Here is a 26087-nt window from a genome sequence, read left to right as displayed (position 1 = left end):
TAAAGCCCCATTTCTTTGTTTTGGTGGAGGTTACTGAATTCTTTCTTTTGTCTATTGTGTGGGCTCAGTAATCTATAACGAGAAGCAATACTTTTTATTTTATTCATCGTTTCATGATTTTTATTCATATACATTAAAAATCATAGTTTATTGTTATTACAACTCTACTATAACCCAGTGTTTTTATTAGAGTTGTCATTTGTGTGTATACAACAATGGTGCATGAGTAATTCTGGGTTTGGGTAAAAAAAAAAAAAAAAAAAATCAAGGGTTATTTTCTTTTTTTTTTCATCCAAGATTGTTCCGCTGGGAATCAAATCGTTCCCCAGATGCTATTTAAATATATTCCCAGAACAGGAGGGTGTACACAGCATGATAAACGACTTGGGGTCTCGAGTAATGTCACAATATGTCCTGTCCTTTAACCTTATATCGAGCAGGAACAAGTCAATTTTTTAAGTAAACGTTTGAATGGAGGAAGGGCATCAGCTCCTCCTACTTACACACACACACACACACACACACACACACACACACACACACACACACACACACACACACACACACACACACACACACACACACACACACACACACACACACGCACGCACGCACATGCACACGCACGCACTTTCCCAGCTGTAAAGGTGGGAGGGGCCCTCCGCTGAGAACTCAGGAGGCATTGTAACAGAAGAAAAAGTTTACTGGAGCTCTCACAGTCCACCCCACAACATGACAGCCTGTGCAGGGCAGTGAAGCTCACACCTGATCACGGACCGGCGGTATCGGGCACTGAGCGCCATGCAGAGCCGGGCAGGAAAAGCCCCCAAACGGGAGATGGTGATAGAGTCACCCCAGAAGTACAAGTGCTTGGCTGAGATTGAGGCGGAGGCAGAGGCTGGATCACAGGTATCCTTGGTAAGTTGATGCTGACCCACCATACTCGATAGAAGGAATCAAATCTGATTGTTTCAAAACACATTCCTCATCTCTCTGATGGGCTTTTAAGAGCAGCTTTGAAGATGCCTTTTAAAAGCAACTGGACGGGAAAGGGAAATAGCAGCTCCAGGGTATACCTCCCAAAGGGGATTGAATGTTGATCCTTATTTTTAAGAACTAGAGCTTCCTTGCTTCCTGTGCCACAGATACTGGAAGTTTGAAAAACTTCACACATCCTTTGAGCACACAGAAAAGAAAAAAAATATCTTAAAAGTAAAGCACATGCTCATTGACCATCCAATAGGTCTTTAATGGCGTGCTGGGATGAAAACATTTTGGCATTGAGGTAGTCAACCCAAATGATGATGATGTATGAAGTATGTCACAATTGCTGGTGCCTATCACAGCCCAATTTTAGACAACATGTTTACCCAGGACTGATTGCCAGTCAATAGCAGGGCTTATTCGGGTCACTTTCTCAACATCTCGGCAAATTGGCGTATCAGGATCTGGCATTTATTTGCCCGCATGCGCTTTCAGACAAAGTAACTGAAGCACACCCGCTTTACCAGAAAAATAGTAGATCCATGTCCCCTGCAGCAGCACCATACCTGAGATGGTAACGATTGCTTTTGACACAATGTCAAAAGGTTTCAATTTGTGGTTCACATAACACAAACAATTGGGGATAGTGTTGTACCTTGGCTTAAGGATTAATTAAAAATAGATTTGACTCATTTTAAAACTACCTTGCATAATAATTTTGACAATATTTGCTACCATCTGAATGTTAACGGATGGAGATGGGGGCCGATTTCTAATGTGTTGTGGGGGGAAAAAAGGCAACTACTGTAAAGGCTGGCAAGATGCTTATCTACATGCTGACAACTGTCACACTTGCAGCTTCACTCGCCTCTCGTTGCATCTGCACGTGTGAGACATATGAAATGGTTCACTGAAGAGTAAGGATAAATTATTTAGTATATTGAATGAAAAGAAAATACTAGAATGAGTAGAAATATGAAAGTGAAAACGTAATGTGCAAACTAAAGAGTGCAGATATCTGCAAGTGTAAAAAATATGTTGTATGAAAAATATTTGCGCAGGTTCAGTGCAGATTCTGAAACATCTACTTAAGTAGAGTCTTGAAGTATTTGCAGTAGTATTTTTTTCCCCCAGCGTTAGTCCATTGTTCTAATTAAGAGTCGAGTACTCCACTAATTATAGTTTCGCATTTGACATCATGACATAGTAACTGGCACAGTCATACGCACAAACGCACGCGCACACGGGCTCATCCCTCCACGGCTCCCTTCACTCATCAAATTGTTCTAACTGATGACCACTTGTGAAAGAACAATGGCAACTTGTCCGTACAGTTTGAATACCCTCTCCTACTAACAACAAGCGTTTTACAGTTACCGGTCACGAGTTTGTTTTGCCACATGTTAATGCCATGCTATTATTTACTTTTGCAGGTCAAGCCCAAGGTCATCGAGCCTCTGGACTATGAGAGTGTGATCATACAAAACAAAATGCAAATAATGAGTGATGCTCTGCGGGACATGCTACAGTTCCCTTTGGATGACTTTCAGGTAAAAGTTCATTACTCCAACATTGGTTTATCAATGGTGACTTTAATTAGGGACTGACAGTGTCAACGGTATTGTATTGTTTGTAGTAACCACATTTGTTCTCTTCATAATGTGCAAATATCAAAAATGCAGGCATGAACCATAACTGCACCTGATGTACATTCTCCTTCCTTAGTGTTCTTCTTCTGTGATGGCTTGTTGCTAAAAAATAATTTGTAAATCTTATCTCAAGACTCTTCTGTACATACAACGATTTCCATGAATGGAATCCTGGCCTAAATAGGTTTAACTTAGGATAATCATGACTTGGTTATCTTCAACAACAACAAAAAAATAGCGAGCAGTCCAGAGACTTTTGTTGTTTGTTTTCCCCGCAATATTCACGACAAAATATTTGAAGATCAAACGTGAGATCATGGCCAGAAATTGCTAACATTACATCTTCCTCAAATTGTTTTCTAAACATCCAATCAGATTCCTAATATGTGATTACAAAACTACTCATTTTTAAAATGCTGTGACGGGTATAATATCCACTGTTGGGCTTCATTAATTTGCCAGCATTCATACATAATTATTAAATAAAAATGTAATTGATACACGCTTGTGTCAATATTTTCAACCCTTTGCTTCACTGTAGGGTGTTACTAGCCAGAGCCAATTTGCTGCCACAATGATACAGCCCATTTTTCTGCTGCATATTCGATTTGGCATACGGAGATAAGTGTGGGCTTAGCCCGCATAGTCAATCCTCAAGTAGCCTCTGTAACTCTGTAGCTTTGAGTTTGCAATTTTAGCATCACCAAATATGAGAGTTCCTTTCATAGTTTAAAAAAAAAAAAGCTGCAGCAATCGACATCTAATAGGCAAGTTGAGACAGATGTGAATATTTTAGTGGAGGTTGTTCAAAACCAGACGTATCTATCAATCTTCTATACTATTTATCTTCATTAGGGTGCTCACAAGCCCAAGTGGACAGAAGCCCCCAAAATAAAATTTGTGCTCTCCAGTCTAACCTGCCATATGTTTTCCATCACTGGCCACAAAAAGGAGAGGAGGAGAAGGGAAAGGGGGTGTGAGGTTGGCAGTTTCTCAGGAGTTTACATGCACACATTCCGCCCTCATGCAAGTGCATGTGAGCGCACAAGGAGATTGTGGCCTGACTGGAAAAAAAAAAAAAAAGAATTGCTTCATTTAGCTGCCAAGATACCAACCTTCTCGTGCCTCTTTTACTATGCATCAAGCCCTACTGCCTTTTGCAATATGCTGCTCAAAGTCCAACATAAATGATTGATGAAAATGTGTGTGAGGTTTTGTTTTGAATTTAATTTAATTTATTTACCAGGATCTGGGTTTAGAGCTGTGACGGTTCCAAATTATGCATGCCAATTTGACTGGAAACTCACTTGTCCACAGTGCACTGCAGGGAGTATGTCTGTGGAGGCGGAATAGACCTGATGTTCATCATTTTGTGGATGAGCACAGATAGATGAGTCTTCGAGAGGGAGGGCTGCGCTTTTGTAGGAGTGGTCAGAGACGACTTGAGTTATGGCCAATCGAGGCGGGGATGGCAAGATGGCGACAAATAAGTGCCCGTCCTTCATTGAGACTCCATAAACAATAGAGACTTCTGTCTTCACACAGTTGCAATGTTTGGTTATTTTTTTTCCAGAGGGAATCACATTACTATCACGTTAGCGTTTACATATTCTAATTAGAATGACAAGCTGTGATGTTTTTTTTCTCTTATAAAAAAAGCCCTTTCGCTGCCACGCTAATCCTACAAATATTACTTTTCTCATGGTCTACTCATCAATGAGTGCAAGTAATGCTTGCTTGCATAAGAATATGAGTCATTTAAGAGCAATGACAAATCTAGGTCATTGTTGCTCAGCTTTCCAGCACAACTTGCATGTGTTGAGTTGAGTAACAATTAATGGTGTTGTACTCCCCAAGCCCTGTGGCTCCAGCATTGATTTCCCCCTGTCTGACTCTATATGTCTAAAAAGGTTAAAGAGATTTTGAACTGGGCATCCTACACTGAAACTTCCATCACCTATGTGGCAATCCTGAGAAGTTACAGAATCTAATTCAATCGAACAAAATGTGGTAGGTTTGGATTCTGCGAACTAGCAGGAGAATCTGCAAATAAATATACTGTTGATGTTTTTCCAATTATAAAACCATTAAAAAAAAAACAGTCGCAGGGACTCTACAACCGGAACCATTTATTAGGCCTACTAGATTACATCAAAACGTTAGCTATTTTCCGGTTCAGACTTACTTGATGCCACTTTTAACTATCATTTGATTTTGAGCAAAATTGAGCAGAAGAGATTTTGATTTAGATTGTTTCATTTTGTGCTTGTCTCATCAGATCTGCACGCTGAAGCGCCAGGGCCGCACTGTGTTCTCCACTGTGCCAGAAAATGCAGACCAAGAAACACACACACTGTTTGTCCAAGAGGTAAAAACACCACATGAACCCCGGTAACACGTTCATTTTTGTTTCAAAGACTGAAGAAGAGTTGAGCGGCTCAGATGAAATAGAAATGATTGCAAATGTTAGCCTGGGATTGAACTTTTCCACTCTCTGTGAAATACACAGCAGACGGGTGTTGTTTTTGATGCTACGCATGTTTCAGCAGACTGTGATGAGGGTGCGGCATGATTGTAAGTGGAAAGCACATTTTGCGTTAGTTTATGACATAAATGACAGCATACAAATGGGAATATTTCCAGGATATGTGCCTCTTTCCTCATGTTATGAATTTACAAAACAGATATATTTGAGTAGGTACATTTTCGTTGGGCATTTATATATTTATTTCACAATGCGTAATTTTACTTTGTCTCTCCACAGTGCATAAAAACATACAAGTCAGATTGGCATGTGGTCAATTACAAGTATGAAGAATATTCTGGGGACTTCCGACAGCTTCCCAAGTAAGTCTTTAGCATATGATGGATGTTGGGTTAAATCTGCAAAATGCTAATGCGTTCAGAGATGCACAGCTCAAATTTGCATGTTTTATCTCGGATTAAAGCACACAGGGAAATTTGTTGTTTTGGGGCAACAATTCAAAACAATAGAGGATGTATTGGTTATCAACCACCGATAAATTATGCTATTCTTAGATCATTGTTGATATGGTTCGTTACAAGTTCTAAAGTGTTGCTAGTTCACATTGTTTTCACTTGCAAGATGGCCAGAACAACAATCATTCCTCTTCCAATTACAAATCAGTGACAATAACATTTCCAACCTGAAATTAATTGATATGCAAAAATTCTTAATTAAGGCTGAATCTGAGATTATCTTTCCAGATGTTGAGAGTCATATTTAAGCTAAGACTGGACAAATACTGGCCTTGGCCTTGACTTTATCCCCAGAGGAAGTTGGATTTTGGAAAAAAAAAAAAATAAAGGCCAAAGAGTCAACCGCCCAACAAAATACATGACAAGCATTCCTGCACCAAATGCCTATGAAAAAGTGAAGCGTATCAAATCATTTTGCCATGATGAAGAGATAATTTACCAATGTATTTCTTAAATGTGCTATTATTTACTGAATATGTCAAATCAGATCAAATCTACTTTTGCCTTCAGTAAAGTGTTGAGACCCGAGAAGCTGGCCACTCATCTTTTTGAGGTGGATGAAGATGTGGAAAAAGATGAGGTAACAAATCTTAGAATGTCCTCCCCCCCTTCGTTTTCAGACCACCCATAGAAACTCTTAATTGGATGTACGTACCTAAATCAACTTTAGTAGCATCTTAAATGCACATTCAGCAAATTTGCCTAGTAATTGAATATGAATGGGTACTGTATATCTGCTTTGAGTTGTTTTCTTTGGATTTTAGGACGTTTTTATAAAAGCCTTGATGTGTTTTCTTGGCACTCCCTCCTGCAGGATGAAGACCCTCTTGGGTCTCACAAGGGAGGAGTGTCTAAACACGGCTGGCTGTACAAAGGCAACATGAACGGTGCAATCAGTGTTACTATGCGAGTGAGTACCATAACAATGTTCTCCACAAATAGTGTACGTCCCATTCCAGAGTCGGTCAGTGCTAGATGTTCAGGTCTTAAAGCTCAGTACAGGTCGTTATTCTCTTATCTTCTTCCAGCTCATGTTTATGTTTTTCCTGGCCTGCAACTTTGCTTTAAACGGTTTGTCTCGACACTGACTGGAGATTTCAGATCTGGAGTTGTCTTTAATGAGGTCTAGGTAAGGGTATCATGGATTGGGGAGTTATAGAACAACACAAGCTGTTCCCTTCAGCTATGTGTGAAAATATTTGTCTAACTTTTCTGTTTTTCTGTTACCACTGCCTCATTGCAAATTGTTATTCTATAGTCCTTCAAGAGAAGATACTTCCATCTGGCTCAGCTCGGAGATGGATCATACAATCTAAATTTCTATAAGGATGAAAACACCTCCAAGGAACCAAAAGGAACCATCTTCCTCGACTCATGCATGGGGGTCGTTCAGGTTAGGAGAGGAGCGCCGCTCACACAAACACATACAAATGAGCAATTGTGATTATTATTATGCGGTTTGCTCGGGTGTACAATTGCATACTAAGCTGCCTGTTTGTAATATTTTGGGAGCTTTATCAAGAGGCATGTGAGGACCCTAACTCTCACACTTATGTTCATGCACTATCTGCAACTCAAATACCTATTTTGTATTGGTATTACGCTTTAAAGTACAGATTTGTGTCTATTACATTCTGCGTATGTATGTAAATGAAAAACTACCTACGAGAAACCACCACGTGTGGGGAAAAACAACCAAAATGTATTCAAATCATTTAGGCACACTCAAGGGCACACCCTTGAAGCCTTGGACCTGTTACCCCAGAAATGCACTCTATTCTCAATTGAGTGCTACTATTTCATTTGGGGTTCTTTTGTATTTTTTATTTTTTACGAGGCTGCATTGGTTGATCAGTTTTACCACAGGTGAGCAAAGATTGTTCCAAAGACAGCTATTTATTTAATATAAATCAAATTTACTGTATCATGCCAAGCCATAATGACCGTTTTAACAAATATGCCCAAAAAAGTTAGATTTTTTGGGGGGAAATTGCTTTTATGAGTTCTTATCTTGGTTTTCCAGAACAATAAAGTGAGAAGGTTTGGCTTTGAGCTGAAGATGCAGGATAAGAGCACATTCCTCCTGGCTGCAGAGAGTGAACTGGAGATGGAGGAATGGATCAGTACGCTCAACAAAATTCTCCACAGCAGCTTTGAACAGGCCATGCAGGAGAAACATCACACGGAATTAGAAGATGGTGTGTTTTTTTTACAAATGTGTCCTCATAATGTTATCAAGAAAAAGAACTCAATTTGATCTTGTCCACAGATGAGGATGACGGAAAAGCCGATCTCTGCTCTGGACGTTTTCAGGACAGTTTTCAGGTGGGTTGTTTTTTTCCTCCTCCATCTACTAAGTGGAGCTTTACTTGTTAGCTCCTCTTCTGACGTTCTTTCAGGCACATCAGCGTTGTACTGTACAGCAATTTAGAAACATAATCATAAATGCTCATTACAAACAATTGCTATCATAAACCGGAAAAGAGAAGAATCAAGATGAGTGAAACTCAATTTTACTACTATTGGCTGCTGTTGAATTTTTGCTCTCATTTCAGACGGCCAGCAATATGGAGTTTAAAATGAGGAGCGAAACCAGGCTGAAGTTGTTTACGTTGGACCCAGACGCACAGGTAATGTGTCAAATCCAAATGATGTGTTCCGTTCATGATTTATGGCTGCCACGGCTTTCTGGCAAGGGTGCCTCTGCTCACAGAAACTAGATTTCACTCGCATTGAGCCAGATGTGCATCAGTTTGAGGAGAAATTCGGGAAAAGGATCCTGGTCAGCTGTCATGACTTGCTGTTCAACCTGCAGTGTTGCATTGCAGAGAACGAAGCGGGACCAATAACCAATGTACGTTCTCGTATAAAAGTAGTTTTGTTGATATGCATATTTAGATTTCAATGAATCATTTACTTGTTTTCTTTCTTTCATGAAAGGCGGAACCTTTCTATGTGGTTCTGTCCCTCTTTGATGTTCAGAACAGCAGAAAAATTTCAGCTGATTTCCACGTGGATCTCAACCACCCTTCGGTCCGACAAATGACCCCAAGCTCAGCTTGTGGCCATGACTTGCACATGAACGGTTGTCAGGCTGAGGACCCCTTTGGCCACCAAAGGCTGGCCAGCGGGTTTCCGGAGACAGCTCTCCAATACCCCAAGCAGGGGGTCTTTTCAGTCACGTGCCCCCATCCTGAGATCTTCCTAGTGGCGAGGATTGAGAAGGTCCTCCAAGGGGGTATCACCCATTGTACTGAACCCTACATGAAGAGCTCAGACTCCACAAAGGTGCCGCATGACAATGCCAGCATGTTACCATGTACCTCCGTGATTGATTGGTTGATTGATTTGTTTGTTCGCTTGTTTGCTTGTTTGTTTCCCCCCCAAAAATCTTCTGTCTTGATTAGATGGCTCAAAGGGTGCTGAAGAATGCAAAGACGGCCTGCAGCAGATTGGGCCGGTACCGAATGCCGTTCGCCTGGTCTGCAAGGTCATTTTTTTGCCCCACTGAACATTTCCAAACACTACCAAATTTACAGGTTATTAAGATTCCAGGCAAAATTTCTGTTTGAACCTAGAATGTACTGCAAACTCAATTTTTTTTAATTTTTTTCATGCATATTTCCAATGTTTCAGTGTTTCAGTACTTTTAGACAATTTGACGATTTGGGTTCACCTGAATGCAGTGCATTTTTGGTTCACCTTGAATCTTGAAAACCCAATATCCTTAATTTAGTAACGTGAGTCCATATTAAGTTATCAGGCCTTAAGATGTCTTGAAAGCATCCCATACCATTATTATGGCATTTGTGTAGGCCACAAGTCAGCGAGATTAGGTCAGAGTGAGGCTCCCAAGCTCCATCGCTCACTGCAATTTCTATCTGACTTAATGTTACACAGAAGAGGAGCGACTTGATTTACACTGAAACCCGCGATATTAAACTGAAATGTCATTTTCACTGCGCCATTATTTATTCTCACAGGCCCGTGTTCAAAGATGCATCGGGAACTTTGGACAAAAACGCTTGCTTCTCAGCTCTTTACCGTCAAGACAGCAGCAAGTTGTCGGATGACGACATGTTCAAACTTCTCGCTGACTTCAGAAAGTAAATTTCCCTATTACTTTCTATATGCTAATATCCCTCCAAGATATTCTTACATCTGTTTTCCTTCGTTATTCGACTCTCCCAACAGACCAGAGAAAATGGCTAAACTCCCTGTGCTGTTGGGGAACCTGGATATCACTATTGATTGTGTGGCCCCGGATGTGACCAGTAAATCTACTAAATGTTGACACAAAAATAACTCTACCAAAAGCAACTTTATATCAAAGCACCTTCTTGTCCCCTTACTGCAGATTGCCTCACTTCCTCCTACATCCCTTTGAGGAACTTTGACGTAAATGGGTCAAGCAGCGCCGCTCTGGAGGTGGAGGAATTTGTACCCACCATAGCCAAGTGCTCCCAACCCTTTACTATCTATAAAAACCATCTTTATGTACACCCAAAGCACCTCAAATATGATGGTCAGAAATCTTTTGCTAAGGTATGTGCAGTTAAACCAATTTGAAAGAGCTTTTTTTCCCCTTCTTATTTGCCCCATTGTTATTGAAGTATGCAGCTTTCATTTTCCGTAATGTTTTTCCTTCACTGGTCTGGGACGTTTCCGTTTCCATTTATTTTAGCTGTCAGCGGGATTTTGCCATTTCAGAAGAAATTAGAAATCCAGGCCCAGAAAGTAAAAACCCTGCCGCAGTTTGGTTTTAATCACAGGTGCTTCACTGGTACTTCTACTCAACCGGCAGGTAAGTTTGTTTACCTGCCAGTTGAGTAGAAGCATCTGTGAAACTTACTCATCTCTGAATGTCACAGGCTGAGGATTTTTTTTTTTTACATTTTCTAGTCATCCTTCCTCAATGTATGCCCTCTCTCTTCAGGCCAGGAATATTGCAGTTTGCATTGAATTCAAAGATTCTGACAAAGAGGAAGCCCAGCCACTAAGGGTATGTTTGCATGATGATTTTATTTGCAGAGATAATATATTTGCTAGGTCAGTAGTAACACAAAATAAATACATCAGCATATGAGTTCAGAAATTAGCATATAAGTAATTAGACACAATCGGATTAATTAGGCATTGATTAAATGGACACTTAATGGAAAATTGTTTTAAAATGAGGGAGGGATCAAATCATGAGAAATTTTCAGGTTTTAATCCAAGTTACTGTGGCTAGTGGAAAAGTTGAATATAAAGAAGGTTGAAGGATAAAATTACTGTAGATGTTGTAGTTGAGTCATGCTTGCCATGCACCTTGTCTGGTGTATTTTCAGTTTTCAGATTAGTTTAGTCTTTTTGTTTTAGCCTAATGTTTTGTTTATTGAACCATATCTGCTTTCTTCAATTAACCTCAGCGCATCTATGGTCGTCCTGGAACTTCTCTATTCATCAAGCAGGCTTACGCAGCTGTTTTGCACCACCACCAGAACCCCGAATTCTATGACGAGGTGACGTTTTTGTCTCAGCACAATGGATCACTCTAGTAATCTTTGTGTTCATGTGACAAGATGAGACTGTTTTCCAGTGCCACTTGTCTATTCTGCAGTATAATGAAAAAGCATCATTTAGGAATCGCTAACTCTCTCGCAACCCAGATAAAGATAGAATTGCCGACTCAGCTGCACCAAAAGCACCACCTTCTTTTCACCTTCTATCATGTTAGCTGTGACAGCAACAAGAAGAAGAAAGATGTGGTGGAGACTCCAGGTAGGCTGTTCCTCAAGCACCACATACTAAATTGGTGAAAATATTGCCAAAGACAATGAACGGGAAGGTGGTGAAATTGGGAATCTGCAGAGTATGATACTATCTACCCAGAAGGCAACATTCATTTTGTGACTTTATTTGGCTTTGTGCGGGGCAACTTTTGGTCCGAATTTAAGGATACAAGGGTAAATAACCAAGAAAAAAATGTGTGATAACTTCTTACATAGAAGTATTTGAACTTATCCTTGTTGCGGGCCACATTGTAGTTATTTATGCTTTCTTTTGGAGATACATTATGACTGTGAACCTTTATCATAAAATTTAAACTGTACAATTTCACAGATAGTTGGTTTTGAAATCAGAAGCCAGTAAATAATTGTTCAACTATTTTTCAATTGACTTTAGAAAGGGACTGGTAACAAAAATGCTTGCAATACGAAGTTGATGCACATGAACTGCCTTCATGGGCCACATAAGATGCATAAATAAACAAACAAATAAATAAATAAATAAATAAATAAATAAATAAATAAATAAATAAATAAACAAACCTTTACTATATTGAAGAGCATAAAGATGAAAAAACCATAAGGTATAAAGTTGCTTTCTTCACCCTTTTATTTTCATGCTTATTAATATCCAGAGAGGACTGGTAAAAATATCTGCTTTGTTCCTACAGTGGGCTCAGCATGGTGGCCTCTGCTAAGAGATGGTCGGGTCAACATGAGTGAACAGCAGCTACCCGTGGCTGCTCTTTTGCCTGCGGGCTACCTCGGTTGCCAAGATGCTATCACAAAGGTAGAAATAATAAATGAACAATAGTCCATTTGTAAAGGACATTAGCTACACAATTCCATTTATTCCGATTTGAAAGTCCTCAGTGGGATTTGATTGCAAGCTTTTACGAACCACTTTACTATTCTAGTCATGTATCTCAATTCACCTTTTGTCATTGCAGCATTCTACCTTGGACATCAAGTGGGTTGATGGAGGAAAGCCGTTGTTCAAAGTCTCAACACATCTTGTTTCCACAATTTACACTCAGGTATCATGTCAATAACCACATAAAGACCTCTCATTGCTTGCTGTTTGGAAACTGTAATTTAAGCTCTTGAGTAATCACTATTTCTTCTAAAATTCTCCAACAATTACAAATTTAATTAGGATCAACACTTGCACAACTTCTTCAACCACTGTGAAAGCCTCAAAGTGTCAGAACAAGCATCAGAGGGCGGGCTGGTGAAATTCCTAAAGGTTACACATTTAATTTCTTCAGGGACAATGACATGTATTTATGTCCGAATAAATGCCAACTACTCCCTTCTTTGCCAGAGTCTCCACGCGGTTGAAGGGCATATCATGGTGAACTTTCTTCCCACTATCCTCAACCAGCTGTTCTGTGTCCTCACCAGCGCCACGCATGAAGATGTGGCTGTCAATGTGACGAGGCGAGGCCACAACCCTCTGCACTGTGGGCTACACTGCACCTTTATTTTCCATTTAATAATATGGCTATCTCTTCCCCATTAGGGTAATGGTGCATATTGTAGCACAATGCCACGAAGAGGGGCTTGAGCATTACCTGAGGTCTTATGTCAAGGTTGCAATGTGTATTGTGGATACAACGTAAACAACGGCAATGCATTCTCCATTCCAAAACATCAAATACTTTTTTTCCCTTTGCACAGTTTGTCTTCAAACCAGAGCCATATTCCTCCAATAATGAAAAGAATGTTCACGAGGAGCTGACAAAAGCCATGACAGCAATCCTGAAGCCATCCACAGATTTCCTAACAAGAAACAAGCTACTGAAGGTAAACTCTACTCACAGCTAACTATTTAAAAAAAATTCTTGAAACATGTGGAAGTGAAGAAACTATGGTCTGATTCATCAATGTGTTCCCAAGTATTTCCTCAGAAAGGTTAAGTAGAGTTTCTGACATTTTTAAAACAAAAATACATACAATGATAAAGACATAACGATATTTGTACAACTTTAAATTGACTTGAATTGATTATTTTGAAAATGTTCCACAATGTTGTTTTTGCTACCAGACTTTTCCCACAGCTTTAGACTGTATTAACCTTTAAACGTGAATAGACAGTGCAATACCAGAAAATTAAGTAAGCCTCTTTTTGTTTTGTTGTTTTTCTTGCTTCTTTTTTAACAAATGTTTACTTTGCATTGCAGCATTCTTGGTACTTCTTTGAAGCGTTGGTCAAATCAATGGCTCATTATCTCACTGAAAATGGTCGAGTCAAAGTAAGTCTCAATCATTGTAAGAGCCGTGCCCTCCATGTCCCAAATTGAAATGTAATTTCTTATCTTGGTGCAGGTGTCAAGAAATAAAAAATTTTCTGCCTCCTTCTACCATGCTGTTGAGATCTTGGTCAACATGCTCATGCCTCACATCACACAGAAATACAAAGATAACCTGGATGCGGCACGCAATGCTAATCACAGCCTGGCAGTTTTCATTAAGGTTGGTTTCAAACCCAGAAATTAGAAGAAACTATCTTTCTCCCTTGTTCAATATTCACAACTGTCGATGTTGAAAACATTGTTATTTCTATTCCCTCACCAGCGCTGCTTCACCTTTACGGACCGTGGTTTTGTGTTCAAACAGATCAATAATTACACAAACTGCTTCATACCTGGTGACACCAAGGTTTGGAAATGTCACACTTTTAGACTTTCTTATGAATGGCCTTAAAGCCACCGAGTGTAAAATGTCACATATTTTTCTTCCAGACTTTGTATGAGTTTAAGTTTGAGTTCCTGAAAATTGTGTGCAACCATGAGCATTACATCCCACTCAATCTTCCCATGCCACTTGGAAAAGGACGCATACACCGGTTCCAAGGTAAGTAGTTTAAAATAACCCCCAAAAGCGTATACATCAAATTAACAAGCAGTTTCAATTAATTATCTTTTTTAAATTTTATTTCATAAACGATTTTTTTTTTCAATTTTAGTATGATTATTTCATTTGCTTTCATTTTGTTTCATAGATTTCCAACTGGACTACTCACTGACTGATGACTTCTGTCAAAACCACTTCCTGGTGGGTTTGCTCCTGAGAGAGGTGGGCAGCGCCTTACAGGAGAGCCGAGAAGTCCAGCAGATCGCTATCCAGGTTCTGAAGAGACTGATGGTTAAACACGCATTTGATGACCGCTACGCTGCCAAAGTGAGTGTCAAGCTCGTACGTTGGTCAAATTTAGAAGTCAGAAAAACTGGTAAATCATGATTTGATACGCCCAGCTCCACAAGTAAATTCCTTTATTTTGTGCATGGATGATTTGAAGAGTCTTACTGATCCTCCAAGTCTGGAATGACTCATCTAATAACTTCCATTCCAGAGCCATCAAGCCAGACTTGCCACCCTCTACCTTCCCTTGTTTGGCCTACTACAGGAGAACGCACACAGGCTGGAAAGCAAGGAGTCCATCCTTCCAAGCCACCACAATGTAAGTGAGACATCTGATGGTGTCACAAGAAACTGCCGCTAGAAATGCGATGACGCTTGAGAGTAAAAAAGCTCTTTTTGAAAACACAAAGAGCTCAGTTTTTTTTAATTTTCAACCCATTTTCCACTGTGTTTGTCTTGACTTGGGTCGTGATTGAGTTTAAGCGTATCCCTGCTCATTCAGGGCACCTTAGCAGATTTTGTTTTCATTTAAACAAAGATGGATGTTTTTGTAGTATGGGAGAAAGCTGTCGAAAACAGATCCAAACATTGGGAGCGCATGCAAACTTCACACAGATTCAAACCCAGCATCTGCAACCTGAGACAGACGCACAAGTTAATTATAATCAGACTGTGCTGCTCCAATTGTGATTATTAAAATGTGGCTCTTGTCTTGTGAAGGAAAACAGCTAAAAATATTTTTCCCAAACTGTTTCAAAAACAACACCCTTGCCTTTTTTTGCTGTGTCTTATTGCCAGAAACCACGAGAGGACTTACTTGTGCCGAACTCTGTGGTGACCCCCCAAAAGCATAGCGTCGATGGTTCTCTTCACAAAGATGTTTTTGGAGCAAGTGAGTTCCTTCAAGACTATCTTCTGGGTATGGCTGCACACAAGGATGTTAAATTCATAGCACAGAATAACTGAAATGGTGAAAACCAATTTACTGCTATAGCTCCACAATACGTAACAAGTTCTTTAAGGATAATTTTCTCGGACAAAACAACTGGACTCCTGCTTTATTTTTGATACACTCGCAGGTAAGAGTACATCTCCCATCTTAGACCACAATGTTTGATTCGTGAGTCCTGTCTGAGGTTCCCTTTTTTACCTTGGAACAATATATAATCATTTGTTCAACATGTTCATGTGTGAGTGGTGATAATTCTAGCTGTGCACTAACCTTGATTTGTCACTGCAGCCTCTCCTCACAGCTGCACTCCCAATGCCATTCACCTTGCAGACTCCAGAGGTTCCCTGGTCTCCACCGACTCTGACAGCAGCCTTCTGGAAAAGAGTTGTGAGAAGGTAGACACTTACACCAAGAGCACACTGCATTTTTTCATGTTCTTCAAAACACAGAACAGTTCTATTTTTTTGTTGTTGTTGCTGTGATTAGCCTTCAGCATGCATAAAAATGCCCCATAGCCCTCGAACATCTTGGATAAATTTAGTAGGAGTGCCAATGTGCTCTGTGAGCTGGTAACCAGTCCAGGGTGTACCCCATCTCTCGTCAAAAGTCAGCTGAGATAAGCTCCAGCACAACCCCGACAATAATGAGGATAAACCATAGAGAAAATGGATTGCACAGTCAATGGCGCCCCCCTTCCACTGAACCTTATAAAGTCAAGTTCTGCTTCATACTAGTGGTATGCAAGCTCCCTCTAGAGATGTGGGAAGAAATTACTGCCTTCTGTTGTATTTCTTGTTGTGTCATCTTTACGAATTGTTTGTTGTCAAACTTGTATCTGGGTGCAATGTTTTAATTAACATTCATGTGTCAGTGACGGAATCTATACTTATGTACAGTTTTTTATTTTGTTATAGTTGAGCCTGGTGTTTAAAGCGTGCATTAGGTTATAGAGATTTAAAGTTGAGTTATATTCAATATACTTGCCATGGATGTTTTATATTAACCAAATAGCTCCAGCACCTCTTTTCAGCTCCCTGTATTTTTTTTCCATCTTTTGTTTCCCCTTGGCAGCATCTTTTTTTTCCGTCTGCTCATGGATTTTGAGTGAAATTGACTTTCTAAGAATATGTTTTTCTCATTTTCTCTCAGTTTCAATTGAACTTTCTCCCACTCTTTTGCATCAGAACCATTGTGCTCTGGGCAGCGCCGTGCTGCGTTTTGACAAAATGGACCGAGATGAAAGCAAAAACCTGCTCATGTGCTTTCTGCATGTCCTCAAAAGCATGTCAGATGGTACGTAGAATACATTTCTTTAGAAAAAATAAATCAATTCCGACTCACTTTGGATTTGCAGCATATGCGTAGCCGAAAACCTGCATAAAAATAGTTGGGTTGTGTCCATTGATAATGTTTGATTCTGGATAGATGGGTTTTATGAAATTACTGTCACAATCACACTGTAGTTGATTGGCAACCAGTTTTAGGCTTCAGCCATTTCTGTGACTGAGCAGGAGGTTCAGAAATGAATGGATGCCGAAACCTTTGTGCATTAAGAATGCCAAGAACATAACAGCTCACTTTTATTCCCATCAGATGCCCTTTATGCATACTGGAACAAAGCATCATCATCTCAGCTAAGGGACTTTTTGACACTACTGGAGTAAGTACGACGCTAAAGCATACAACACTGTGTGCAAGTTGTCCTTATGCTTTATTTCATTTGGTTCAATTCACAGAGTCTGCCTTCATCAGTTTAGATACATGGGGAAGCGAGTCATTGTCAGGTGGAGTAAATGTTATTTTTAATCAAATAAAAAAAATTAAAAACAACTTTTTTTTTTCGAGTCCTTGAATCCTTTTGGTGTCATTACTGCTGCTGGCAAACGATCAAAACAATTAATGCTGTACTATGGCCCTTAACCACTCCTGCATGGGTAAGAGTCCACTAACATTGCTTGATGCTTGTTTTTATTACGTAGTTGCTTTCTTCTACTAAGCATCTGTTTTCTGTAAAAGCAATTCTGATGCACATTTGTTTTGCTGCCAACAGGAGTCACGAAACGGCAATGTCTCTGGGTCCGGACAGGAAGTCTTTGACTTTGCCCGTGTCTCGTAACAGGGCAGGGATTCTGCATGCCCGCTTACAACAGCTTGGGGCAGTGGAGAATTTGTGCACGCTCAACAACAGTAAGACTCGCCCGTCTTTTAACAATTGAAAGGACACATCAGTTAAGCTCCTCTAAGCTACTGGAGTCAAAGGTTCAATATCCATGTCAAAACAGGAAGAAAATAAGAGTTAAACTCTGTGTCATATCTGTAACCAGAAATGCGATCAAATATAAATGATATCTTGCGCAAATTACAGTAACACTTATCTTCTTCCAAGCAACATTGAGTAATCAATATCTCAGGACGTATCACATGAACAGCAATAAAAAAAAAAAACAATCTACAAAAACCTTGTGTTGTTGCCATCAGTGTACTCCCATACAGAAGCCGATGTGGCCACCCAATGTTTACTGGAGGCCAACGTGTCCACAGAGGTGTGTCTGACTGTGCTCGACACGCTGAGCATTTTCATTATGGGATTCAAGGTATAGTATTTGCAGGGATGACTTGGAAATACCTTAAACGTGAAAACTAAGAATTGGACTTTTAGAACATTTCAAATCAGTTGAAAAACAAACTGAATCAAAATGACTACAGATTGTTAGTGGATTCTGTGGCTGTGATGAGATTTAACCAATTATACTGTATTATTTTCCGCATGCAATATGTTCACACACATCCGTTTCCTTCCTCAGAGCCAGCTGAACTCAGATCTTGGCCACAACCCACTGATGAAGAAAGTATTTGAGGTCCATCTGTGCTTTCTGCAGATTTCTCAATCTGAGGCTGCTCTCAGGCAGGTCTTCATCTCATTGAGGACTTTTATCTACAAGGTGAACCATCTTGACATTTCAAATACACGATGGACTCTTTAATTCATGAATCAATTCATGATTAGGCCAGGCTTCTTAATTCCCTCTCACTGCAGCATGACTGTTAACGAGGGCACAAAGCAAGCGATTTGAATGAATTTAATGTGAAAGAATTTGAGAGCAAACGCTTTTGGGATGAACAAGTGGAGATTGGAGAATTGTGGACTGCTTACTCAGATCACAGATCCACATTTTCTACCCTTTTTTTTGTATCCTGTGTCGCGAAGGCCTTTACAATGTGTCAGAAAGGTTCCGGAATAGACGTTGCAAAAGATCTTTTAAGAGTTTTCCGCACGAAAGTACTGCTAGATGGATTCTTCCAGGATTCTCTGCAGCTCCGACATCACAACCGTCTTATCCATGTTTTAAAATGGGTACCCTTGATCTACTTGAGCTTAGCAAAGAGGAGAAAAACTCATATGAAACCAGGTTGGGGGAGTGGGAAGTTTGTTCTGACATGGCAATCTTCCTCCCCGACAAATGCTCAGGGCGTTGCGTGGCGAAACAGCCACAAGTCACCTTCCTTGGCTATTGAATGAAGCAAATGATGCGGGATTACTTCATAGAGGTGCTTGCATGCACTGAAGGGGATTTACAAATGACGTTTGCGACACCAGTCCTAGAACCTTTCTGACACTCCTTATAGTGTTCTGCAAAATCAGATTTTTGTTTCTGATTTGAAGATTTTTTTTTGTCTCCCTTGTAAACTCCAGTTCCCCTGCGCGTTTTTCGATGGCCGGGCTGACATGTGCGCGTCCCTTTGCTATGAGATATTGAAGTGTTGCAACTCCAAGCTGAGCTCCCTCCGCAATGCCGCCGCTAATCTCCTTTACATCCTCATGAAAAGCAACTTTGACTACACCGGACGTAAATCGTTTGTCAGAACCCACCTGCAGGTAGGTACCTCTTTCTGATGAAAAGCATCCTTGGTCTGTCCACACATTGTTTGTATCTCAGCTTTGTTTACTCTGCATTCTGTCCAGGTGGTAATTGCTGTCAGCCAACTGATCGCAGATGTCATCGGCATCGGTAGCACGCGCTTCCAGCAGTCTCTGTCTATTATTAACAACTGTGCAAACGGTGATCAAAGCATCAAGGTCAGTTGCGGGTTGGTGATATGTGATACAATGAAATCAGATTTGTTTTTATGGCTTTGTAAACAACCAATACAAACAGCAGATTAAAAAATGGCCGTGAGGATAAGCGGTTCGGATAATGATTGGATGGATAATAAAGTACACAGTCCTAATAGGTACACGCTGGACAGCCTCCAGGAGCACAAATGCAGCAGTTTTTTGAATTTCCATTAACCCTGCAATAGGCTTGTGACCATTCCAAGATGTAGTTCACCTTTGGCCCATAAAGTCAGCTGGGATAGGCTCCAACTTACCCTGGACCGAAATGAGAAGAGTAGTGTATTAAAGGGATGGTAGTCAACTTAAAGTCTTATTAGCTTATGTCACTTTCTGCAGGTGACTTCGGTTTACCAAATGCTAGCTCAGGTAGCTCATTTAATTGTGATTGTTTTGTTTACTTCTACTTCACTTACCAGTCCAGATTCAGAATCAATTCAATAGAACTTTTCCTATGCTTAAGTGGACTAATGTATGAAGTCGAGTGTGTGTTCCAGCACACTGCATTTCCATCAGATGTGAAGGACCTGACCAAACGAATCAGAACGGTGCTAATGGCCACCGAGCAAATGAAGGAGCACGAGAACGACCCGGAGATGTTGGTGGACCTCCAATATAGTTTGGCCAAGTCGTATACAAGCACACCAGAGCTCCGCAAGACCTGGTTGGATAGCATGGCGCGGATTCACAACAAGAATGGCGACCTTTCAGAGGTGACTTCACAGAAAGAACAGATAGTGACTTGCACTTTGGAGCTAATCTGTTTTGTCTGCTTTACTTTCAGGCAGCCATTTGCTACGTGCATGTTGCAGCTCTGGTTGCCGAGTACTTGTGGAGGAAAGGTGAGCTTACTGTTGCCCCATTGCTCCAATATTTTTATGACCCCCCACCCACAACACTGCGGATTGCCCAAGTACAGGAGGGAACAAGCCTCACACTTTGCTTCGTTCTCTTCATTTGGAAGGAATGTTGAAGCACGGATGCGCAGCCTTTCGCGTCATCACCCCAAATATTGACGAAGAAGCTGCCATGATGGAAGACGTAGGAATGCAGGACGTACATTTTAACGAGGTCTGCGTTCTACGTGTCATTCCAAAACGTTGATGCAGCATTTTTTTTCTTCATTATCTCACGTGTCACCTAACGCCTGTATGTAATGTACCATCGCCGTTATCTCTGCCGAGAGTGTGAATTGTGCTTTGAAATTATGATGGGAAACTCACAACAGACTTTGACACAGGGTGTGGTCCATGTGTGGTTGCGCACACTTCTGGCGTCGTGTCAGGGAACCGCACTTCACTAGACAATTTTAAGAGGACAATAAAATGTGTCTGCAATGATTATATTTGCACAGGAGGTGCTAATGGAGCTTTTGGAGGAGTGTGCTGATGGTCTTTGGAATGCAGAGCGCTATGAGCTCATTGCTGATATCTACAGGCTCATGATTCCCATACACGAAAAACGCAGAGATTTTGAGGTACACAAATTTCTACCGTTTTTACATGGGACAAAAATAGACTCTTACTGTACCCCTATTTTGGACAGTGAAAACAGATTTACCTGAAAATCCTAGTTCTGATGAAGACACAACAAGGAGATGCCCTCGGCCCGTCCTAATTCTCCCTATAATGGATATTTTTGCTGAGGATAATATTGTCAGTATCACCCAATAATGTTTATACAGTAGATGCGGTATGACTCATGGAGTATGTTGTTAATTTTTGGTGTGAAGGCCTTCTGCACTATGAGTGGTCTCCTTCTTGAGACTTGACTCGAGTGTCAATTATTTCCAAAATGCTTTTCCCTGAGCTACATGAAACCAACCACACAGCGAGATTAACGGGAACGTTGCCATTTTTGGCAGGGATTTGAGCAAGTTGCATATTATGTATTAATTTTGACGAATACAACGTCTTTATCCCCTGTGGAGTACTTTCTGGTATCTGTCTGAATCAGATGGGATTACTACAGCTTCCTTAATGGTGAACCAGAGCAGATCATGTCGAATAGAAAATGGATCGATATCTACATTACTAAGATATCTGAGGTAGACAAAGACTGACTTGCCAGGCTTGAATTTCAAGCCAATCTTAAAAAATGTTGTTCTTGACAGGTCAGCTAACTTATCACTGACAGTCAGCAGCTTCTTCAACCAGCAAAGGACCAAAACGTTTACTGCGAATAATAACACTAAAACAATCCAGTGTTTGTGTTTTGGTGCCGCAGAAACTGACACACGTATACGATACCCTTCATCGTGCCTACACTAAAGTTTTGGAGGTGATGCATACCGGCAAACGTCTGCTGGGCACATACTTCAGAGTGGCCTTTTTTGGACAGGTAATGCGCTACACTCAAGAGTGACTTGTGGTTTTGTGGTGGCAAACAGTGTTTTTATTGATTTTTTTTCACATCCCATTTCAGTACGTTTGCACAAAGGTTCTAGACATGTACATTAGTTATGTTATGCCTTTGAATGACAACTGAGCATGCTTAGAACTGCACAGCACAAAAGGGAATTGTGATAACGGCATTTTCTAACAGCCTCTCACTTGCATGTAGGGATTCTTTGAGGATGAAGATGGCAAAGAATACATCTACAAGGAGCCAAAGTTCACACCTCTGTCAGAGATTTCACAGAGGCTGGTGAAGCTCTACTCGTACAAGTTTGGTCAAGAGAATGTCAAGATAATCCAGGACTCAGGAAGGGTGGGAACACGTTTAAAGCTCTATAAATGAACAGTTGGGGCTGTTGGGTACTGTTGGGTGATAGTCTCAGGGGAACATTTGGTAGGATTTAGTTTGTAGTAATCTGTGACTTTAGTTTACATTGAGTGACATGATCGTGGGCCTGATACGCTTCACTTTGACTGATGATCTACGTATGTTTGAGTTTAGCACATTTCAGCGCAGAGTCTATTTTAAAGGGGAACTCAATCCCAAAATATTATTTTCAATCAAATATATATGCCCCCACTAGTCCAAACACGGCACTCTGATTAATATTGTGTTTGTGGAATAAACAGCAAAATTCAAACATGTTTATCCATCGCAGGGACGGCCATTTTGCCACATACTGTCGACTGAAAATGAAATCACAGTAGCATGGGCTCAGGTCACAACCAATCATGGCTCAGGTTCCGAAAACCGGTGAGCCGTGATTGGTTGTAACCTGAGACCTGGTGACTGTGACGATATTTTCAGTCGACAGCAAATGGAAAGATGTCTGTCCCCAAAGACTGATAACAAAAATCTGGATTTTGCCTGTTTAATACATATTCCACGAACATTAATCAAAACCCTGTGTTTTGAGGAGTTGGACTGCACAGAACACAGTATTCTAAAGAAAAAAAATTGGGTTGACCTAGTCCATGTCAGTGCACTGCCAGGTATCCCAATATTTTTGTAAGCATTAATGACTCATGTAAACCCACAGGTAAACCCAAAAGACCTGGATTCCAAGTACGCCTACATCCAGGTGACGCATGTCGTGCCATACCTCGATGACAAGGAGTTGGAGGAGAGGAAGACCGACTTTGAAAAAAGTCACAACATCCGTCGCTTTGTGTTTGAGACGCCCTTTACGGTGTCAGGCAAGAAGCAGGGTGGCGTGGAGGAGCAGTGTAAACGACGGATCATTCTCACCAGTAGGTTTAACAGTATTTCCGTCTACGTGCTGACGGACAAAACAGATTGTTTTTCTGTGTTTGTGTACCAAAACGACCCCCAGCTATTCATCCTAGGTCACTGCATGGAAGTAAATCAGAAATGTCTACCTGTTTACTTTTTTCCAGAGTGAAAGATAATTCCCCTGCCGATTGATGATTGTCCTGTTGGCCTTAGTATGGTTTCTCATGCTCAGTGTAGCACCTTAGACAGAAAAGGCAAACAAAACAAATAGTTCTATACAATATCATTTATTTTCCCCTTTAGCCACCCACTGTTTTCCATATGTGAAGAAGCGAATAGCTGTCATGTACCAACATCAGAGCGACCTCAGCCCCATCGAGGTTGCCATAGATGAGATGAGTGCAAAAGTGGCCGAACTGCGCTTGCTTTGCTCGGCCTCCGACGTGGACATGATCCGGCTACAGCTCAAACTGCAAGGCAGCGTTTGTGTTCAGGTGCACGTATATTTGTAGACAACTAGTCAACATTTTAGGCTCATCTGTCTAACTTGTACTGTAATGATCAACAAATCATCGCCAGGTCAATGCTGGTCCCCTTGCTTATGCCAGAGCCTTCTTAGATGACACGAGTGCCAAGAAATATCCAGACAATAAGGTCAAACAGCTCAAAGAGGTCTTCAGGTAAGTTTAGAGGGATATCTTCCCGTAGGCCATTACTTTCTTTTATATCTTTCATTGTGAATAGATTTATTGTCGCTTTCAATTGGCACTAAAAGTTAAGGCCGTGCTTTGGCAGGCATTTTGCAGAGGCCTGCGGCCAGGCGCTGGATATAAATGAGCGGTTGATTAAAGAGGATCAGCAGGAGTATCATGATGAAATGAAGGCCAACTACAGGGATCTGACCCGGGAGCTGTCAAACATTATGCATGAGCAGGTATTCGGGATTCTATTGGTGGAGAGTCATTTTAGATGAGGCATATTTATTTTTGTTTACAGCAGAATAGACTGCCTGAAAAATATTACTCTAACGTCAATATGCTCTTACAGTCTTAGAAATGCTTCACAGTGATGCCTTGAAATACAAGTGACCGGATTCAAGTGACCCTTGATATGCTGATTACTTGAGTTGAATGAACACTTGAAAACTCACCTCAACACAATTTACGACAAGTGACAGTTTAGCAAATAAAATACATGTTGTACTTGTAGGGTTAACGTTTTAATTTATAATCAAATTATGGAAACAGAATTTCCAAATTAATCAGTGGCATGTCCCTTTAAGCAACTGTTATTGAAACACAAACATTGCAGCAACACGTGTATAGATTTATAACGGTACTCACATACATATATTCTTTATCCTCTGGAAAGAATGACTCATAATATTGCTGCACTGACAAGCAGAGCGAGGAGCTGAGCCTCGAATACAGCTCAGTGTTACTGTATGTTATATGCTGGCCCCAGATGACCTTAGCCTGCGCGCCAGAATGAGCAGCACAACATGCATTGCAGGACAAAATGTGACAAAAGGTTCTACTTAATGTTGTTGCAATTTTGCCATTTCCATTCATTTCATAAACGAGAAAGGATCCAAAATGAAAAGTGTTGTCATGGAACGAATTAAACTGCATAGTCTTCTTGAAAAACAAATGCATTTCCTATTTCTTCCAGATCAACCCACTGAATGATAGCACGAGGAGCTCTTTGTCAGACTCAATGGGTATCTTCAGTGCCATTAGTGGCACACCCAACAGCTCTACCATATTCTGACATTTCACATCAAACTCCAGGCTCTCTCATCTTTGCATGCGAGATGCAGTCACCTCTCCACTCAAGTCGGAAAATAAGTTGCCGGTGCAAATCACCGGCATTCGCTGTTATTTCGTTCTGTTGCACTCCCCTGCTGTGATCTGTGGGTGCTTGTCTTCTTGTTTCCCATGGAGACAACAGTGAATCGTTACTGACATTTTTAAATTTTCATTTGCCAACAATTGCGTTTAGTCTCCTATTGATCACGTAGCTAGAGTACAGATTTGAGAGGTTTTCTGCCTACAGCCATACTTCCATCTTGTGTAATTTCCCCAACGTCTCTGTGGCGCTTGTAATGTATGCAACCTTTTTAGATCCTCATAGAATTATTATTTTTTGGGGGCAATTTTTGCTTTGACTTGTGATCAACAGAGCATATAACAATACTCACAGTTATATATTCTTCATCCTCTGTGACTAATTTTACTGCAATTTACTTATTGACCATCTCCATGTATATTCTTATGTCTGTATTTTACTGCTAAGGACTTCACATTAGAAGGAGCAGCACAACGTCCTATGAATTTAAAATACAATTTTACAGCGTGCTATATGTTACTTGTTAAAAATACATTCTAATTGTGCTTTGATGTACACCGTGGTCACGTAACAACTTCAACTTGTGTCTCAAGCCACCACTGTACCTCTTTTGTGTAGCGGACACGTGAAATCCTTAAACTGTATATCGTCACGGCACTCAACTGCTGTGATAATCACACTTGCCAAAAAATTGTGCTACCCAACACGTGTGTGATGGCTTGTCATGGTCAAATTGATTTCTGTCTCGTTGATGATGCCTTCAAATACTTTACAGATCATGACAATTACCCATTTGAGGCATATGGACATACTGTAGCTTTTGCTTTAATTAAAAACATTATTTTAGTACCTCAAATAAAGTGGTTATCAAATAAATATGATTCAGTTTATTTCAGGACAAGGGTGTAACTGATAATTAGATGGGGGGGGGGGGGCAGGTAAAGGGGCACAGATCCAAAACAAAAACAGCAGACAGAAAAGTGCAAACAAAATCA

The 26087-nt window shown here is 40.6% G+C and overlaps 1 protein-coding gene across 1 annotated transcript; it reads left to right on the top strand.

Moving 5' to 3' along the window:
• The first annotated feature begins 733 nt into the window (after window positions 1-733).
• LOC147062137 (dedicator of cytokinesis protein 9-like) lies at window positions 734-25993 on the top strand. Its single transcript, XM_085907390.1, has 52 exons — window positions 734-918; window positions 2418-2534; window positions 4912-5001; window positions 5398-5480; window positions 6144-6213; window positions 6448-6543; window positions 6892-7026; window positions 7657-7831; window positions 7903-7958; window positions 8189-8263; window positions 8347-8487; window positions 8574-8921; window positions 9041-9123; window positions 9617-9739; window positions 9828-9907; window positions 9991-10178; window positions 10570-10635; window positions 11045-11137; window positions 11285-11396; window positions 12076-12194; window positions 12355-12441; window positions 12561-12650; window positions 12729-12844; window positions 12927-12996; window positions 13085-13210; window positions 13588-13659; window positions 13733-13879; window positions 13982-14065; window positions 14149-14260; window positions 14409-14587; window positions 14760-14867; window positions 15347-15440; window positions 15789-15895; window positions 16685-16793; window positions 17094-17160; window positions 17237-17284; window positions 17551-17687; window positions 17979-18094; window positions 18305-18442; window positions 19195-19377; window positions 19465-19578; window positions 20112-20327; window positions 20399-20456; window positions 20579-20685; window positions 20969-21091; window positions 21841-21954; window positions 22177-22323; window positions 23051-23261; window positions 23548-23738; window positions 23824-23924; window positions 24040-24178; window positions 24916-25993. Exons 1-52 carry the CDS (start codon window positions 802-804, stop codon window positions 25012-25014), a joined length of 6177 nt encoding a protein of 2058 aa, XP_085763516.1. The 5' UTR covers window positions 734-801; the 3' UTR covers window positions 25015-25993.
• Window positions 25994-26087: the final 94 nt, after the last annotated feature.

The sequence above is a fragment of the Syngnathus leptorhynchus genome, chromosome 1, assembly GCF_054491065.1.
Source record: "Syngnathus leptorhynchus isolate UIUO chromosome 1, UIUO_Slep, whole genome shotgun sequence".
In the NCBI taxonomy this organism is placed as follows: domain Eukaryota; kingdom Metazoa; phylum Chordata; class Actinopteri; order Syngnathiformes; family Syngnathidae; genus Syngnathus; species Syngnathus leptorhynchus.
The sequence above is the reverse complement of the archived record's forward strand: the minus strand, read 5'-3'. Positions and strand labels throughout refer to the sequence as shown.

Coding starts and splice junctions, on each gene's coding strand:
- LOC147062137 (XM_085907390.1), top strand. CDS start 802: ATGCAGAGCCGGGCAGGAAAAGCCCCCAAACGGGAGATGGTGATAGAG. Junction 2,535..4,911: donor TCCCTTTGGATGACTTTCAG/GTAAAAGTTCAT, acceptor TTGTCTCATCAG/ATCTGCACGCTGAAGCGCCA. Junction 8,264..8,346: donor CGTTGGACCCAGACGCACAG/GTAATGTGTCAA, acceptor CTCTGCTCACAG/AAACTAGATTTCACTCGCAT.